Genomic DNA, 20,201 nt, shown 5'->3' with positions numbered 1-20,201 from the left:
GTTGTTTATTACACACTTTTGTGCTTTCAACAGTGGGAACAGTAGCCTATACAAAGCTATAATCCTGCTCAAAAAGTAGCGGGTATTTAAAGATAATAATCCAACAACAATTTGCCTTTCAGACCCTGCGTATTGGTTAGCTTTCTTTCTGAAAGAAAGAAGAAAAAAGAAGTCCTGTGCTAAAGAGAAAAGCAATCCTAATGACAGAGATTTTAACATGTATTTTACAAATGAAATGCCGTAATGATTTTTTTTTCTTATGAACGGTTTTCAAAAGTTTTATTGGTGGATTTTCTCAAGTTAAAGCGCCACACAGAAATTAATACATTTAATTGTGTAAGCAGGATCTGTGTATTATTTTTATTATTTAATTACAGGTGTTTTAGCTCATTTTAATTTATTTTATTTAAATGGGCTATTATTTATTTTATTATGTGTTTGTATTTTACAAATGTAATGTCGTATTCATTTATATTGTATATTTTATGTTGTATAACTTTAGTTCCTATGTGGTTACGATTGCATATTAGTTTGAAAATCGACGGATCCACCGTATTTTTACACGAGTGACTTCAGGTCTGCTAGCTAGTAGTGTTGACACGGGAGGGCCGCGTCTCGCGTCAAATAATAAACTCTCTGTTCTTTTCGCGTGCATCGCGTTGAGCCGCTTCTGGGACGCGTCTACCACGTGGCCGCACTACGACCGGTGTGCATTGGCTGATTGACTTTAACGGCCGCGTTTCACTGCGTTCTTGCGGCGGCCACGTTGTCGCGCCGTTGACGTTTCTTACTGTCCTACCGTGTTGGTCCTCATTATAGTATAAAAGACGGAGTAAATATAATCTACATAAAGAAACTGTAACCCGATCGACTCACAGCCTCGAAAAGTAAGGGTTATATAATATTACGTCAGAAACACGTTCAGTACGCGTCCGTTCCGAACCGACCACCGAGTACCGAAATGATTCAATACGAATACATGTACTGTTACACCCTTAATCATTTCATGTGTTTTGATTTCATTTTCTTAATTGTGTCTCACTGATTTTAACTAGGGCTGTCAAAATTTCGCGTTGACGGGCGGTAATTAATTTTTTTAGTTAATCACGTTAAAATATTTGACGCATTTTAACGCACATTCCCCGCTCAAACAGAATAAAACGACAGCACAGTGTCATGTCCAATTGTAACTTGTGTTTTTTGGTGTTTTGCCGCCCTCTGCTGGTGCTTGGGTGCGACTGATTTTATGGGTTTCAGCACCATGAGCATTGCGTAATTATTGACATCAACAATGGCGAGCTACTACTTTATTTTTTTGATTGAAAATTTTACAAATTTTATTAAAACGAAAACATTAAGAGGGGTTTTAATATAAAATTTCTATAACTTGTACTAACATTTATCTTTTAAGAACTACAAGTCTTTCTATCCATGGATCGCTTTAACAGAATGTTAATAATGTTAATGCCATCTTTTTGATTGATTGTTATAATAAACAAATACAGTACTTATGTACAGTATGTTGAATACATATATATCCGCCTTGTGTCTTTTCTTTCCATTCCAACAATAATTTACAGAAAAATATGGCATATTTTAAAGATGGTTTGAATTGCGATTAATTACGATTAATTGATTTTTAAGCTGTGGTTAACTCGATTAAAAATTTTAATCGTTTGACAGCCTTAATTTTAACATTTAGCAGTTTTACCTTGTGTTGACTTGCGCTATACAGGTATATTTACCTTGACTTACCTAATAATCACCAGCATCACAAAACTGGCAAATCTTCATCTTACAGCACTTCGTACTCTATGTGTGAAGCTTTCACCCTATAAAAAATGTCTTTCACATGATCTGAGACTTACCAGGACAAGTAGTAACCGGGTTACGATGGACCCGACTTACGCGATTTCGACTTTACAACGCCTGCGTGTCGTTGTATTTTTTTTTTTTTATGTTGACTTTTGTTTTGTGATGCATGCTTTTATTTTGGCACAGGAAGCAAGCGCATGTACACAGAGCAGCCGAGTGACAGAGACAGTCTGCGCACACATTTGTTGCTTGCGAAGCATCCAGAGGCGACAACTGTATGTAACCCCCCTCGTACTGTTTATTATGTTTTTTCAATTGTGGTCGAATATTTGGGGCGAATTTATGTGATTGTTTTTGATGATGCGCGGATGCTAACTGATACATGCTAATCGTTTGTTATTGCTGTATCAGCAGCTACTTGTAAATGCAAATTTGAATTGTTGTTACTGAAGATGGGACTGATTTACTTTCATTTTATTCTAGTTTCATTTTGCAAGAGTTGATATCATGAGCAGCTAAAAAATGTCAACAAACCACACGGACGTCTGATATCGCCATTTCGGAGCTTCACTCACTGTCTAACTAAGCTTTAGCTCCAAAGTCTTGGTGAGGACAGTACAATGACGTGTAATAAATGTTTTTGGATAGTTTATTTAGAGGGTGTTTTGAGTTATTTAAAGTGTTAATTCCAACCTACAAGGAAATCAGGGTTATATCGCCAGCACAGGAACTGAACGAGTTCGTAACCTGGAAACTACCTGTAATAATGGAATCTCTCTCGCTTACCAAGAGGGGACATTGTTGAGTGGTCTGTGTTTGGAATAAGAGTACCCGAGGTGCTTCCGGGGAGCCAGTCCCAGTCGACTCCCGTTTCTGCAGGAGGGTTGTTTACCCAACCGCAAAAATCCATCTCAAAGTCACAAAAACCTTAAAAGAAAAAACTAACATTACTGTACCATTCAGGGCAGGGCCTTCCCTTTTTTGTCCACCCGCACTGTGGAAATTTCACATTGTACGGCAATAAATATAAAAACAATATAAACAGCATGCGATTTTGTTGCCAATCTGTTGTCCATATATCCAGTATTACTGCATGTGTGTAAATGAGAGGCCATAAATTCGTGCACATAGAAGGTTATGAAAATCAGTTCTTTAAATTGCTCCAATTCACAGATGGACCTGTCCCACCAAATATGGCAGAGGCACAGCTATGAGAATAATATTTCGCTAATAATTAGCAAAGAACATGAATTTTGATTGTTATTTACATCTGTTGCGCTGCAATGCATGCTAGGAGGCATGATGGACAACAACAGTGTTGACAGCATGTGACATGAAAGGTTGTCTGTCTCCCCCAAGGAAGCAGTGATGGCCAAATGAAGCTTCTTGAAGCAATGAAGCTTTGCAGCCAATTAGTTAAAAGCTTCACGGTGGTTTATTTGGTCTTCTGACCGTCATATGGTGCCGCTGTCTAATGAAGTGTTACCAGCTAATATCTTTTGGTGTAAATATCCCATAATACAGTGAGGACAGCTGCAGCTTACAGTCAGGTGCGCCTTATAGTGCGAAAATTACGGTAATTATATTTATTAATCAAAATGTCTGTCATTTTTAGCTCAGAATATTAATTGATGTCTAATATTTCGTTTAAAAAAACGACTTAAAAAAATATTCACTCGCATATTTTAAACTTTTAAACAAATTACGTCAAAATGAAAACAAATGGCGTCTGTAAAAAAGTCACGCATATCTACCTCAAAACTATCAATTAATTGTATCTTTTTGTTACTGTCTTATTTTCCCCAATATGTTAGATGATAAATAATCGATCATACAAAGAAAAGTTGGGAAAAAAAAAAACGTTTAAAAGGGTAAATATATGAAAAAGAAAATCTCGACCACGTTCTGATGTCTGCGATTTCTGCATCATGACCCTTGTTATATTACCATGTTTCACCCATAAAATCCCCGAAAAATCCGGCTGTGGTCATTCATATCTGTGTCTTGACACTTGATGATACATGCTACATGGAGTTTTTGGACCGAAACAAGGTAAGTACGCGAGTCGCGACAATATCTCGTTAAAATCATGGCGTCTTTAATTCTGCTCTCGCCTCCAGTTTGGGTTTTGCTGAATAAATTTTTAATTTTTTTTTTTTTTTTTAAATGCCCTCCAGTTCAAAAAATATTTTCCCCCAGAAAATACAGATTTTAAGCTTTCCAATGATGTATCACACATGCATATAGGACAATTTTGAAATTTGGTCAAATTGGGGGTCTCAGAGCGGAACTTCATGTCACCTGAGTGTTTTCCGTATACTTATTCGAATTACACAACTTTTTAAAATATCACTCACATATTAGCCGAATCCTGCATGGAGCATAATGAAGCACACGGATCAAATAAAAACTAGTCAAAATAAATAATGTGATGGTGCTGCAATTGGTTAGTTCGTAGGCGTCACTATCAAGACTTGGTACCATTACATTTGTGATTATCTAAAATAATTATTTGCATGTCATGGCTAACCTTCTGGAGGACACGCCCCATTTTGAATAGTCATGTCATCGATGGCAATATCTCTCCTTGGCCCATTGCCTGCCACAGCTTCAAATATTACCTGTTGAGGTGAAAAACATGTTTGGCAACATTATATAGGGTGGAGCTAGACGGACAGAAATCTTGATGCGATAGGACTCCTTGTTGAGTTTTACTGCATTTTTTAGATGCACACATCATGAAGGATTATCTCAAATGACCTTCTACCTGATAAGGAGTATCGAGGCTGAGGAGCGGCACTCGTCCATGCCTCCAGCGACTTCCCTGATCTCCGCTTCTGCTCCACAGCTTGGTAGAGGCGTCAGCGACCAGAAGGTAAACGTTGAGCTGGCCTACAGCAATTCCCTCCATGTAGTACCAGAACATTAAACATTCACCGTGAGAAGGGGTGGACTCCATCACTGCAGTCAATATTTGGCCTTTGTAGCCCGTTGGATGTCGCCATAACTGAGCACTTAGATAAAAGCCTGCACAAGTGATGGAGGTGTTAGTGCTTTTACTGTTGAGTACATTATCAAGACACATGTAGTGACAGGTTTCTAACCATGCTCGGTCTCCAGTGTATGGTCAGTGCGGGGGCCCGAAGAATTGGCAGGCTGGGATGCCCCATTAATTCGACTCCAGCTGAAGTCCGATGAGGCATTGTGCTGCAGACCGCAGAGCGAGCCTTGGAAGGTGCACTCGCGCTCAGGTGGACAAGAACCATTTTCCCTACTTGACACAATGATGTCATCTATGGAGATGGTGCCATGCTCACCACCCACCACGGCTTCAATGATGAACTGGAGAACCCCAAAATAAAACGTTATCAGCGAATAGTACAAGTTGGATGGACAAATACTAGCGCTCACAGAAAAATACACAATTAGAATAAAGAAGGAAACATTAAAATAGTTTTCAATTTTTGTTACTTTTGCTAACCCTCGCAAATAGCGGGGTCCACTGTATTCATATATGAACATGAACAGCGGCAATAATAATCATCAAGTAAATGCTTTACGTGTTATTATTCTGGTGCACCCCAAGGCTCAATCTCATGCACCATTTTATTTGACATAAATTTGGCCTATTGTCACGACTGATTTAGGCATGTGCCAGTATGATATTCTGACGGTATCGTAACCTTAAGCCAAAATCTCATGGTTTCACGGTATTGCAATTGCAGCTCTAAAATGTGTTGCGATGAGATAGCTGGGTTTAAATTTTTTTTTTCTTTTTTCTATTGAACAGGATTTTTATTTTGAAAACAGCAAATTGGAACATAAGTATAACCAGGGGTGAAAGTGGGTAGAATTTCTTGGCGGAACTCCCCAACGTGAAGTTCACCAAGGAGCCAGAAATTGTAATTAATTATTTATTGATTTTTTAAATTATTTATTTTCATTTTGGGGGGGGGGGCAAACCCTCTAAAACTACTGAAATGCAAAGAAAACTGTTTTGGCACAGTTATTTCTATAACACATACAAAAACTGATTTCATTCAAAATTGTATTTTTTTCAATGATTTGCAAAATAAAAGGTAACAAAAACAGCAATAACCCCAACATCCATCTCCTAATTTTTATTTTTCCTCATTTCCTCACATACTAAAATGGCAAATCTCAATTTTAACTAATTGATAACATAGGATGTATGTTAAAATTGAAGTTAATGTAAACATTTACTTTTGCTTTCTTTCTTTCTTTTTTTTTTTTAATAATAAAGATCTAAGTAACATACATTCAGAAAAATAAGTACAAATGACTTATTATGCAGAGTGAAATGGAATATATTTTGAAGATCACGCATTGATTTTTTTTAAAGCAGAAGGAAATGAAAAAGTAGCCTAACATAAATGAACAAATATAAGTCCAAAGTGCACATTGACACTAAAATGTTCTAAACCTCCCAATCAGAGCAAATAAAACTAAATATGATGAATAAGCCTCCTCAATTCTTTCCTTGCTCTTAAAGATTTGATCCATTTTCTGTTGCATTGCCCTTTTTTTGCCGCATCAATTCAACAACTTTTTTTTTTTTTTTTTTGCTGTTCCAGAAAACATGCACATTTGAACCAATCAGAGCTAACTATCTCTTCTGATCATATGTCAGTATGTCAGTCAATTGAACGGATAAATGAGTCCAGGCCAGGGGTCGCGTTAACCGAATATTTTCCGTCGTTGACCGATTTTTTAAAACGGTGACGGAAAAAACTGAAGTCCATCTGTCATTTTGACAGGTTGCAATTCATACCCAAGACCACAGGGTGGCGAGTGAGCATATTAATTAGCTATTGTCTCTCTTGATGCATGACGTCGTTGGCCTTACTCTGAAAATTGTCAAGGCAACTAAATGAGTGTCCGAAGTTTCTTTAAAAAGCCCCAAAACGATGATGGTGTTGATAAAAGAGGTGAAAAAACAGGGACTGCACAAGCGGGCACGCAATTCAAGTCCATGCGCACCAGGAGGAAGGTGTAAGACTCTGGTCAGGCCACAGCAAGTGAACTGTTAATTTCATTGTTCCATATGTAGCCTACCTACTGGGGCCACAGTCAGCTGTTTTTGTCACTGCGGAAAAAAAGTTACATATTCATCTGCTTGATGTGTGATAGCACGGTGTGGATTCTCTGTTAAGCTTGTTCAGACAGAATATTAATTTAAAATGAATGAAAACTAAATACTATTGAATATGTTGAAGCGGTATGCAATGTTAAGAGTCTTCTTGTTAGCTCGAATTGCTGTGACCAGCCGCTGTAGCTCTGCTGCTCTCTGTGAACTCTCTATTCAAGCCAGAACGCGCGCGGCTCTTAAGTGTCTCTGTCACGTGACTGTGTCGTAGCCGGTAACGCGCTCGGCCAAATGGACACACAAGCACAGAAGGTGAATTATGCCAAACAAAGGGTCACCACAATGTCATTATAATCATTTTAGAATTTAAGTGACGGGTAAAAATAGATTATGACCGGATTTTTATGACCCTGTCAGTCAAAATGACAGACAACGAAAAAGTCTAGCGCAACCTCTGGTCCAGGCGTTTTGCTTCTCATTCGCACATTGGCGTGACTCATCATCGTCGGACTCTGATAACTGCAGCAGATGGGGAAAGGTCCATGCTGTCCGTGGAATAAAATAAAATAATAAATATCAGTGGAAACAGATTACGCTACACAAGCACTTTATTATGCTTGTTGTAAACATTTGTGTATGTAAATCTGATGTTGGTAGATTGTTTTCTTCTTGGAGATGAAATGCATGTGTTTTGCAGCTTTTTTTTTTTTTTACATTTGCCGTCATATTTTTGGAATCAAAGCACCATGTACCGGAACAGCATCTTATATGAATCTTATACCGGAACTGCGTTCCTGACCGTTCCGGCCCACTTTCACCCCTGAGTATAATGTTAAGCTAAAAAATATACTGTATATATTCTAAATTAAAATTCAAATAAATGCAGGCCTTGAGGCGAGCTTGAACCCACAGCCACAGCTCAACATTATTACCATCAGAACAAAAATGATTGAATTATTTTCCATAAAAAGCACGTGTGTATGACTCATATCATGTTTATATTATACACACTAGGGGTGTAACGGTACAGAAAAATCTCGGTTCGGTACGTACCTCGGTTTTGAGGTCACGGTTCAGTTTATTTTCCGTACAGTAAGAAAACAAAATGCAAAATATAAATGTGCTAATTGTTTATTACCCACTTTTGTGCTTTCAACAATAGGAACATTAGCCTACACAAAGCTAGAATTCTGCTCAAAAAAAGAAAATGCAATATTCTGAAATGTAGATATTTAAAAAAAAAAAAAAAAAAAAAAAAAAACTTTGGCTAAGACTTTTTCTTTAAAATAAATATCTGATGTGCAAAATTGAACAGTTTCAACACTGAAGTGAAGAGTTGTTCCATCTATAATCTATAATCTTAATCCCACCCAGAGGGCCAACCCTCTTCCATGTTAACATTTAACCATTACCCACGCTGCTCACTGCACTTCTGAGTGGTGCGACGGCCCTGGCCGTTTAATTGTTATCTTTTTTGAGACTCAGTCATCTGATCGCCGCATCCGCCAGCTGGCTGCCTCCCCTCCCAACGTGGCGTACTCTGATTGACGCCGGACGGGCAGACGACGTCACCGCCGCTGACAGGCCACCCGAACTAGCTGCTGTCTGACATGTATCCATTATGCAGCGCTTTGTTTACATTTGCGGCAATAACGACACTTGCTTTACTGCAGCTAATCCGATACATGGTAATACGGCTCTGGGTAATACTATTAGGCCGTAGTTTGAGCTTGCATACCCGCGTGTGTGTTCTATCGTGCCTGAGTCTTGTTAACCAAATAAGGCAGCGTTAACAAAAGTCATCTGACCCCCACATTTTACAATCAACACTCAGAGTTCGCAACTTCGCATTTGACAGCATACGTGCCGCGTACCTCCTCGCCAGCTGTTTGCTCGCCATTCATTCACCTGTGCATTTGATCGCTATTTTGTTACACTCGCACTTTTTCGGTGAGGTATTTTATGTTCATTCGTTATTGGATCGTTTTTGTTCACCACTGTAAATAAGAGCACCGCAGCAGTAGAGGTAAACTGCCGTTTTCGTTCAACCCGTTTTGTTTAGTGTAGAAGCCAGAGTAGTGGCTGTATTGTTTTTTGTTTTGTTTTTTTACGATCAGGGTTTACTTAGCGGGTGGGGTTCAAGTGTAGTTTCATTTTGTTTGTTGTTTTGGCCTGGGCTTATGCTGAAGCCAGCTTCTTCTGCATTTTGTATATTTTGTTCATTGCGAGTTCGACTTGTGTGAATAAATTTGTGTCCACTTGCAACTTGTGTGCGTGGCTCGTTTTATGTTACGTTTTATGTTACGCCCTTAGCAGCCGTCCAGTGGGATTATGGGACGCATGAGCGTTAAATGCGTCAAATATTTTAATATGATTAATTCAAAAAATTAATTACCGCCCGTCAACGTGCTAAATTTGACAGCACTTTACATTACGTCAGAAACTCGTTCGGTACGCCCCCGTACCGAACCGAGGACCACGTACCGAAACAGTTCAATGCAAATACATGTACCGTTACACCCTTAATACACACACTTTCTTTCTCAACACAGTTGCCAAAGAGAAAAAAAACACCACATGTATTACCACACCCAGATACACTAAACACGCTGGAGTTAACTCTTGTAGCTGGTGGGAAACGTTCATGACAGTGTTTACTAACATTTAATTTTGTCTAAATGAATCAATAAATAAATCATATCGGGGTATTGCCTCATCGGCAGCCACCCTCCGTAAACGTTTTACATGTTGGTTGGCCCTCCTTCTCTAAGCCGCGGCCATCTGTAACTTTTCTGTAGCCGAAGTATTCCCATACCAGGAATTTCTTTTTCTTCGATGGGGCAAAAAAGTTCAGGAGTTTCACCTCCTCCAGCCATCGTGTAGCACAGCTGACTCACTGACACTGAGCAACAACCGGTGGGAGAGGGTTCAACCTTGCAGCTGCAAGCGAGGGATTTTTCCATACATTTTTGGGACATAAAAAATAGCTAATACCTTATCGGACGGTATGATGGAAATTTTTTGCAGATTTGAAAACTTGACTTTTTCACCACAGTATACCTTTAAACATGTATACCATGTCTAGATTAGAGTGTGAGTAGTAAGGAAAGAACCTGTATTGGTTTGTCGCTGGAAAAGGTGAGATCAGCAAATCTCCACTTATTTCCCTGAGTGCCACTCCGAATCCACACAATGTCCTCTGCCTCACCAGGGTGCTTCACAATGAACTTCAGTGAACCTGGTGAATTATCATTGCAGCCCATTTACTTTTAAAAATAAGAATTACAGTAAACATTTAAAAAATTGGCCCCTACCAATGCTGTTGCCAAAAATATGGTAGCGAAAAGTCACACAAATGACTCGGCCCACAGCAAAGCCGACCAGTCTTGCAGAAGATGAGATGTTAAGGCCAGGTTTGCTGGATACCAGCATATAATAGCCTGTGGGTTATAGGAATAAGCATGTAGTTTCATGTATATGTGGCAATTTGAGCAAAGTACAGTACACATTAGGAGTGGGAACCTCTTGGTACCTCACGATACGATACGGTTTACGATACAAAGCTCACGATAACGATGATCTGACGATATGGCGATACAACGATTATCGATGCATTGGTCAGGAAATCATTTTAGGATATTCTAAAAAAACAACTAATAAACAGAAAAACAAGCTTCTGCTGTGAATTGGAATGAGTTTATCACTAGTAGACGTCCAATCCATTTGAACTGGGAGGGTGTCATCCCTCCCACTTCAAACGGATTGAACGTCTATGGCCGTCAGTAGCAGCCAATGCCGGGCAATGAGGTAATTTGGGGCCATTTGAGGTCATAAACCTGTTGATTTTCACTTAGTTCCTGTTGATTTTGGGGTATTTTATGGGTCACTTCCTGTTCATTTTGTATCCCGATCGATCGGGTCCGATTACGTCATTTTCAAAGTATCAGAATCGGCAAAAAAATATCGGCCATGCCTTTTTTTAATATATACAGTATATATATATATATATATATATATATATATATATATATATATATATATATATATATATATATTTTTTTTTTTTTTTAATTAAATCGTTTTCTAATTGTATTTAACATTACAGACATAATATGTTACACTCATCCAGAGTCTTTAGTTTAGGCTTAAGGTAGGGTTATCAGATTTATCCCGATAACGGCGGGAATTAATTAAAAAAAAAAAAGTATCACGTTCAAATATTTAACGCTATTAATGCATGCGTTGCACGACCCACTCACGCATAGTCGCGCTCAATCTGTAATGGCACCGTTTTGCCTATATAGAGAGATAAAAGGCAGCGTAAAATGAGTAGAATGAATTTAGGCAGCCTTTGGAGCCTGGTTTTAATTGGCTAAAGCCTCACAATCCCTCTACCTACGATTAGAAATATCATGGGAAGCAATGTGGGGAAGCAAGGTAGCAATTGATCTTTTTCTGAACACCTTATGTTATTTCCCAACGCAGAGAAGATATATCAATTGGTAGCACTACATACAGTCATGGTTCCACTTCCCATCATGCATTGGGGCATGGCTACAGTATCATTTACTGAAACAGTAAAAACTCACTCTGGAACTCACTCCCAAAACCCATCAGGAACTCGGACTCATTACAAAACTTCAAATCACTCCTAAAAACCCACCTGTTCAAACTAGCTTTTCCCACCTCTTAATTCTGTTTATGTGTTATGTTATGTAAAGCGTCTTTGAGTGTCCAAAAAAGTGCTATACAAGTTTGATGTATTATTATTAATATTATTATTATTGAAAGCTCAAATACACTAGATGGCAGTATTTAGTCACAATATACAAAGTCACAAGTCTTTCTATCCGTGGATCCCTCTCACAGAAAGAATGTTAATAATGTAAATACCATCTTGAGGATTTATTATCATAATAAACAAATACAGTACAGTGTTTCCCACAGGATTTTAGGAGACTGTGGTGGGAGGGTCTCTGACCATAGGATTTTTGGAAACTGTGGTGGTGGGCTGCATCGGAGTCAGACAGCCACACCATGTCGTGCGCCACGGCGAATTTTTTTTTTTTTTTTCATTATTTTTTTCCCCCCAAGAAGAACCATAACAAAGATATATTTGAAATATTTCATTAGCTAGGCTAATGTTATAGCTCTCAGCTACGGTACATGTATGTAAAATGCGTTGCTGATTACAGCTACGTTACCCTATGTAATAATGCGACTTTTTTTCTCGTAGCAATAGTACGACTTACATCGCGTAGTGACTCAGGGTTGGCAACCCAAACTGTTGAAAGAGCCATATTTGACCCCCCCCCCCAAAAAAAAAAACAAACAAACTGATAAAGTATGTCTGGAGCAGCAAAAAATTATCAATACTAGCTATATTAGCCTACTATAAAAATGACTTAAGTTGGCTAGAAATACATAATTAGCCTTCATAATTAAATGTTTATTTTCCCTGCAGTGGATCCTATAGCGCACCACGTGACTACTCTGTTGTACGATGACACCACAAGTTTAACTTCATTACAATATTAATGAGTTGAAAGACTGTTTGTATCATGTTTGTCCTCCTAGAAATCCTATTAAAACAAAAAATATATTTCCCTCCCCCATCTTTTTCCATTAAAAAAAAACAAAACAAAAAAAAAAGCTCCGAAGCAGCACTAAAGAGCCGCATGCGGCCCAAGAGCCGCGGGTTTCAGACCGCCGTCGTAGCCCTCCTTTTTCCTTTTTATTTGACCCTCATAAGTACTATATTACCACAACAATAACAGCCTTCTGTCAACTGACCCATTTACAGGACTGGGGGAATTCTAATGGCCGTGTAAAGAGTTTTTCTTGATTCGGTGAGAAGGTGAATAGTTTTTTCCCCGTTGTCCGTGAACTAAATTTCCACACGAACGCACATCGAGGTACCATTAAATTAGCAAGGAGCGCATTTATCCAACTTTCGTCAGCCGTAATTGTCTGAAGTTGGCGCGTCGGTGTTGTGCCGAAAAATAGCCACTCCACGCGAAATGTCCCCCCGTCGGGAGCAGCCACACGTCACTCGTACAAACAGCCTTTTCTTACCAATCGATGGACACGGAAACGACGTTCTTGTACCGTGAATATGTATCATTTTACTCTGCTTGAACTAATAAATACTTTACTGTGACCAACGCTCTGAAAATAGAGCAAGGCTTTATTTTGGGCCCCGCCTCTCCGCGCAGTTCAATCAAAGTTTGCTTTCCGTCCAAGACGGCCGTCCACCGCTCACTTTCGCCGAAAAGTCCGATCCAAACTACTGTAATGCCCCGGATATGGGGAAGAAGGAGAGAAGTCTGTATTTGCTTACCCACTTGATTGTGGTAACAATAGTAAAGAAAAACAATAACAAAATAACAGCGGGCTGCTACGACATGCGACCGCTATCTCTCGCTATCTCGCTCGTTCTCCCATTCTTCCTACTCGTTCCCCTTGCGTCTCTTAAATAAATAAATAAATAAAATACTACTCTAAAATGCTGCTCTCGCTCGCGCGGGTAGTAGGCCTACTGTGGAGTGGGCTACAGCTGTGTAATCGGCTGACTGACGCATCTAATTAGTATCTTTTTTTTTTTTCCGGGGGTGGGGGGGGGGCGCAAACGAGACTGTGGCGGGCCGCCACAGTCTCGTTCATTGGTGGGAAACACTGCAGTACTTATGTACTGTATGTTGAATGTATATATTCGTCCGAGTTTTATTCATTTTTTTCTGAATGCATTGCCAAAATGTATATGATTGGGAGAAATTATCGGGAATGATTGGAATTGAATCGGGAGCAAAAAAAAGCAATCGGATCAGGAAATATCGGACCGGCAGATACTCAAACTAAAACGATCGGGACCAAAAAAACATGATCGGAACAACCCTAGTCCCCAACCTTTTTTGCAACACGGACCGTTGTTATTTGGGTCTTTTTTTCATGGACCGGTGTTCTGACAAATTTTGCAACCCATCAAAAATTGCAACGATGCGGTTCTGCGCATGCACGTAACGTTAAACATAGCCGCAAAATGCGCAAATGCAGCGATTCCAAAGTAAACACTAGAAACTTTCTTGAAAGAAAGAAATATTAACTTACGTTTGATCATGGAAGGACTTGTAGAAAAGTTCTCAATTGATACATCTTGCCATGTTAGCTCCACAAAACAACTGCACACCGCTCTCACCATTAATGACTTCGCCTTGTCGTTAAGCATTTATTAAGAAGCCCGCTTCACAAAGATACGATGTTGGAAATTCTAGCAAGGTTTTCAATGCTCTCGTAGCGATGTCAGGATATTCCGGAATGACTTTAATCCAGAACCTCGGTAGAGTTGTTGTCTCAAATGTACGTTTAATAAGGTCGCCGTTAGAGGTGGGAATCTTTGGGCACCTAACGATTCGATTACGATAACGATTCACAGGCTACGATTCGATTATAAATCAATTATTGATGACAACCCCCACCCTCCCGCTATAGGCTGCTTTTAATGATTTGCACATTAGTTACAAAAACTGTAAAAACAACAACAAAAAAGCCTTGCAGGCTTAAATAAATGACTATTTCAGTATCAAGTTAACATTTAAAAACAATAAATAATATACTCAAATCCCCATTTTGTATCAGCAGCTTTAAACTACATTTAATTGATTTAATGTTGTGAATCAACCGTTAAAGTTGTTAAAATTGCTCCCGTTATTCCATAATTTCCCTTTTGTCTACTTTCGACATGTGAAAGTTTTAAAAATATTTTAGAGATAGATTCAAGTCAATATTTTACCGATTTAGGAGTATTTTAGATAAAAAGTTAATAAGGTTCGGTGGTAAGGTTCGCTACAACAGCCTTGCAGGGAAGTCTACTGCTTTAAGATGGCGGCCGTTTACTATCACCCGCATCTAGCTTTCTGTACATGTGCTGCTAACGCCACCGCGTCTATTTTGCATCTAGTCCGATATAAATATGATACCTACCGTACCATTATGGGGACGTACTTTGTTGCAGCTGACAGCAGTAGTCAGGTATGTTTTTTTGTTTTGTTTTTTAATCTCGCGGCATCAGTTGAGCTAGAGCCGTGAGTTGAGCATTGGCATTACCCCTCGGGTAATGACAAGTATGATGTTTAGCTACTCTCGCTCCGTTCCTCATTGCGTCCCGAAGACTGCGCGGCACGCTGAGTGTGTTTTACTTCCGCTTTACTTGACATATTTCAATAATCGGAATTTGGATGTTTGTGAATCGTTCTCGAATCTTCCACGGCCGAATCGCGAATAATCTAAGAATCGGAAATTTCGGACAACTCTAGTTGCCGTCATTTGCAATCACTACAAGTTGATCCTCCTATTGCACAGACATTCTCGAATCACTCGGTTTATTCACAAAAAAGTCATGAATCTACTCCTTCGCAGTTCGTGGTTCTTCGAGGCTGTAGGCTCGTCAGGTGCCAACGACGTCTGTTTTCCAGTCATCTTCGCTCGTGTGGCGGCTAATTATTTCCTGGAACAAATGTGCTGCGCCTGCGGCCTAGTAATACATTATTATCGAGGACAAGCGCACATAGATATATTATATACACAAACACGATGCACTGCTAGCAGTCCAATCAATGGATTTCTATGACGACATTCTAATCTATCCCGTAGTATTATATATAGAGTAGACAGGGATATTGGTGTGTTAAGCAGGGGCACAGGGTTAATTCGGCAAGAATGCAGTCGTTATTAAATTATTATTTCTGTGCGGCCCGGTAGCAAATGCGCCACGGACCGATACCGGTCTACGGCCGGCAGATGTGGACCCCTGACCCAAATGAATAGGCAGTGACTCAAACTCAACAGGAAATGACCGGGAAATGCCCTAAAAGGAACAGCAAGTGACCTATAGACACCAATCACGTGACGTCACAACTCCGCCCCCCTGGCTGGTGCCGCCATATTGTCCGTCAGCTCATCGTGTTTACATATTACCGCTACGTACATTCCTCCTATTACTGCGTGTTTTTCTGCTTGTCTAAGGAATCACCGCCTAGTAAACGAACCCAGAAATTTTCCTGACAATCGTTAACATTGATTAATCAAAATGGTGAAGGGATGTGTGGCGGTTGGTTGCAGTAAAAGAGAAGATAAACGGTCATTTTAGTAGTTGCTGTGTGCCCATTGTTAAAAGGGCAAATCTCGAAAGCAGCACGGTTTGTTTATCTCGGTCCATGATGCGTTTGTGTCGACAGCCGTTAGACAGCGGCGAAAACATCAATATGATGCCAACACGATCGCAGACACCATCAGACGGAGACTACGAAGCTCGTCGCCATGGTCGCGCAGCAAGAAGGTGAGCGCAACAACAGGTGTTGTGCCGAAAAATAGCCGCCCTGCGTGAAATGTCCCCCCTGACGGGAGCGCCCACACGGAAACGAGTTTTCTTGTAGCGTGAATATATATTATTTTACTCTGCTTGAACTAATAAATGTCATACCTGTGTGATTGTCATTGGGATATGGTCGTGAAAACCTGTAAACTAATACATTTCTGTTCAAAGATGGTTATGTGGCCCAGTCCACGATTTGTTACTAAAATACTATTCTAATATTTTGTGTAATTTAATTATTTAAAACTGATCTTACAGTCGTAAATCCATTACTGTAATGCGTCCATGAAAACATTTGATGGTTTCACGTCAGTAAAGCGTTATAAATAAGCGCTCCCGGCAGGGGGAACATTTCACGCGGGGCAGCTATTTTTTCGGCACACACCGGACCGTTGTCCATCAAATTTCATTTTACAATCGTGACAACGGTGACGCTCAGCTGACCAAATGTTGGTTTATGTTTGCGCCGGTGTCGTGACATAAACTGGAGTATGATTGGGAATTTTGTGGTCTCAGGACGAGCTCTGACGCATGGGATGGGACCGGACGGGAGGAAACATCGGTTTGGCCATCAAATATGGATCTGGCGACTAGATCAACCCAAGCTTTTCCAAATAACAGCTTTTATGCAACTCATCCAATGAGTTTACAGCGTCTGAAAGCACTGGGGCTTCCATAATTTGCAAGTGAATCCACCTTTACAAACTACGATCATTGACAATACGACACACAATGACGGACATATGGCGGCACAATACAGTGATCACATGATTGTGTGAAGTTGGTGATTGGGGTCTATAAATGCCCTGAAAATCTGACAGAATGACTGTGAATGCTCTGGTTTCGAATGACCGAATGTTCCCAGTCTAAATGAATTTGGTGTCGAGCACCGTCAAGGTAGCCTTAGAGTTAACTGAGATACTATTATGGTGGAAGATATTGGTAGCAACTTGTTGGTTCCTTATTAGACATTGACGCCTTTTTAAAACGATATCTCAATTCTTGCAGGAGCATATCGATAACCTTTTGGGATACAATGTATCAGGATATATCACCATTTCAATATTTTGCCACACCCCTAGTATACATTACTAGCTTATCATACAAACCATTGCCCTCGTGGTGCGGGAATCCTCCTTTTACCCGTTGCCACAGGATGCTGGCTTCGTAGTCATGGTACCAGGAACAAGTGTCGTCTTCAAAATTGCAGGACAGCTGCTCCGACACAGCAGGGATGTCTCCCTCTGCGCATTTCTCAAATTTGACGTCATCTAACATTGCGTCCGTGGATTCATAACAACTGAAGGAAAACTGGAGCTGTTAAAATAAGATGTTTTACTTTGAACAAGGTGCCTCTTTATGAATTTTATGACAAAAGAAAGGTTAAAAGCAGGATTTGACAATCAGTCCAAAGAAGGATTTACAATTGTTTTTTTTTCATATCGTCTGATATCAACAATTTTCTGTACCTTGTACCCTCCTGGTTGATTTCCAATGACAGTTTGGGCATCCTGCCAGCCATCCGTCACAGTCTCTGTCTTCAGCAGTTCGTAAGTTGCAGTCCCTCGAACCATGGTTACGTGAATGGGTGAGGATGATTTGTCAGACTTTTCATCGTGAATATGGTACGAGAATCTGAAATTATATTTAAATGATTACCTGGCATCCATCATCAGTCATAAAATTGTCATTGTGACGTGTCAGTACCCAGTGTTGTCAGTAACACTGTAACACTGTGATCTGATTACTGTCAGTAACGAGCAATCTAACGCATTCATTTTTCCAAGCCAGTAATCTGATGAAAGTTAGTTTCCTCAGTGCCTGTGCGTTATTATTTTGTTGTTGCCTCATGCTGTATGTAGAATGAAGAATACTGTAGTCACGTACGAAGAGCATTTGAATAGAAAATACTGCTCTTGAGTTTGGGAGTGACATCACATCTCACGTTTTCTCATTGGGAAAAAAAACGGGTCACGTGTATTAACATGCTGTGTGCGCGCCGTCTGCCACTGTCCCACATAGCCTGGCTACCTATCAGGATGCTAACAGTAAAGGAGCCGGAGAGATACAACAAATGGCTGCATTTGCTCACTGGAGATACAGCCATTACTTTACATATCCGTCCAGTAAAGATGACAAAAATATCTCTGTGCGTTGCAAACTCTGCGCTGGCTCAAAGACTGTCGACCGCTATATACTCGACATCCAATTCAACAAGGAAGCACTTGGAATTACAGCACAACGCGTCGCGAAAAAAACTCAAAACAAAGCCGACAGGTAACGAAACAGCCAACACTTCTACAGTTTGCAACCAGCCTTTATAGTATGTGTAATTACGTACATTTTATAGTTAGTTTGTAATCATAGGCGGAGTTTTACATTTGTGGGACTGGGGGGAAAAGCATGTTGAAGACTGAAACGAAAGTCAAAAGTTTGGACACACTTCATAATTTTTGCGTTTTATATATTTTCACTGCTATTGTAAATTCTCACTGAAAACATCAAAACTATGAACAAACATGTGGAATGGCAAAAAAAGTGAAATAACTGAAAACAGGTTTTGTATTCTACATTCTTCAAAGTATCCAACTTTGAGGTGTCTCCAAACTTTTGGCCAATACTTATACACTACACATCTTGACACTGTTCGAGTTCAATCAACTGTTTAAGTTGTTGTTGGTAGCGTTTGAAAGCTTAGGTTTAAAGAAATTCTAAATATCCATCTAGCTTCCTCTGGTGTAGTTTTGGCTAAACAAAGCAGAGTCTCCAAGGTGCTAGTCACATGATCTGTTCGAAAAATGATTTTGACTCATTATGAAAATTGTACGTTGTAGGATTTTTGTTCATTTGATTAATTTTTGTTGTTTTATTGCTTTACAGCTTTTATAGACAACATTTTAACGGCTAGGTCTTTATTTCAAAGGGGAAGGTCAGAATTTTTTTACATTAGGCTTAATCTTGGAGTTAGCGGGGATTTAATTAGTCGTTGGACTTTATTTAAACAAATTTCGTGCAGTTTGTCAGTTATTTGTTAGTTTTAGGGCTCTGGAATGGCTAAGCTAGGGCGAGTCAATGGTTGGTCGACTAATTAAACCCCCGCTAACTCAAAGATTAAGCCTTATGTCATGTGAAAAACTATTACAACCTATGACATTTTTTGTTATTTTTTATGTTGAGGCAGCAAAAGGAGAAAACTTGGTCAAAAGTAATTGATAAGTTACTTTTAAAGTAACTTAGTTACTTTGATAATAAATCAGTAAAGTAACTAGATTACTTTTTGAGGTGTAATCAGTAATCTGTAATTAAATTACTTTAAGTAATTCGTGACAACACTGTCAGTACCTGAGCTGGCACCCAACAGCTCCCTTTTTCTCAACGGAATATTCCAAAACTGCCTTTGTAGAAAAACCACACTGTTTGCCATCAAAAAACATGACATGCCCTGTTGAAAACAAACAAGTTAGTAATTCTATAAAAAACACACTGACTGAATAATGGGAACACATTTTACCCCACGGGCTTCCTGAGGTATGGTCCACTCCAGGTAGTGTAGTGATGTTTGCCCACTCCCTTGTCCATTGGTACTTGGTGGTGTTGTTCCAACCACACGAGTGGTCTTCAAACTCACAGGTGCCTTTAACGAGAGGAATTCACAGACAGTTGAATTGAAATACAGGCCTCCCACATTGAGAACTTTAAATGCATAGGCGGAGTTTGACTTTTAGGAAAGGGGGGCACAACATGTTGATGACCCCGAAACGCAGTGTCAGCAATGAAATTAACTTAAAAGAATATTTATAATAATAAGTTGACAATGAGCGTTTTTTTTGTTTACCATCATTCTTGAGGGGAATTCTAAATCAGGCTGCATAGGCAATACTTTACGCCAAGATCGTCATCCATTGAATA

General features: G+C 39.6%; 1 protein-coding gene across 1 annotated transcript in view; it reads right to left on the bottom strand.

The window, feature by feature from the left end:
- The window catches only part of si:ch211-106h4.4 (MAM and LDL-receptor class A domain-containing protein 1), a 132,606-nt gene that overhangs the window by 65,916 nt on the left and 46,489 nt on the right, over window positions 1-20,201 (bottom strand). The window contains exons 3-12 of the mRNA XM_057857085.1: window positions 19,804-19,926; window positions 19,635-19,734; window positions 17,762-17,927; window positions 17,402-17,609; window positions 10,237-10,362; window positions 10,036-10,160; window positions 4,920-5,157; window positions 4,583-4,842; window positions 4,346-4,436; window positions 2,602-2,742 (exon numbers count right to left, since the gene is read on the bottom strand). Of these exons, the coding sequence (XP_057713068.1) occupies window positions 2,602-2,742; window positions 4,346-4,436; window positions 4,583-4,842; window positions 4,920-5,157; window positions 10,036-10,160; window positions 10,237-10,362; window positions 17,402-17,609; window positions 17,762-17,927; window positions 19,635-19,726 (1,447 nt within the window). The 5' untranslated portion in view covers window positions 19,727-19,734; window positions 19,804-19,926. The remainder of the gene's footprint in view (window positions 1-2,601; window positions 2,743-4,345; window positions 4,437-4,582; window positions 4,843-4,919; window positions 5,158-10,035; window positions 10,161-10,236; window positions 10,363-17,401; window positions 17,610-17,761; window positions 17,928-19,634; window positions 19,735-19,803; window positions 19,927-20,201) is intronic.

Source organism: Corythoichthys intestinalis, chromosome 14, assembly GCF_030265065.1.
Source record: "Corythoichthys intestinalis isolate RoL2023-P3 chromosome 14, ASM3026506v1, whole genome shotgun sequence".
NCBI lineage: Eukaryota > Metazoa > Chordata > Actinopteri > Syngnathiformes > Syngnathidae > Corythoichthys > Corythoichthys intestinalis.
This window is presented reverse-complemented; position numbering and strand designations above follow the sequence as displayed.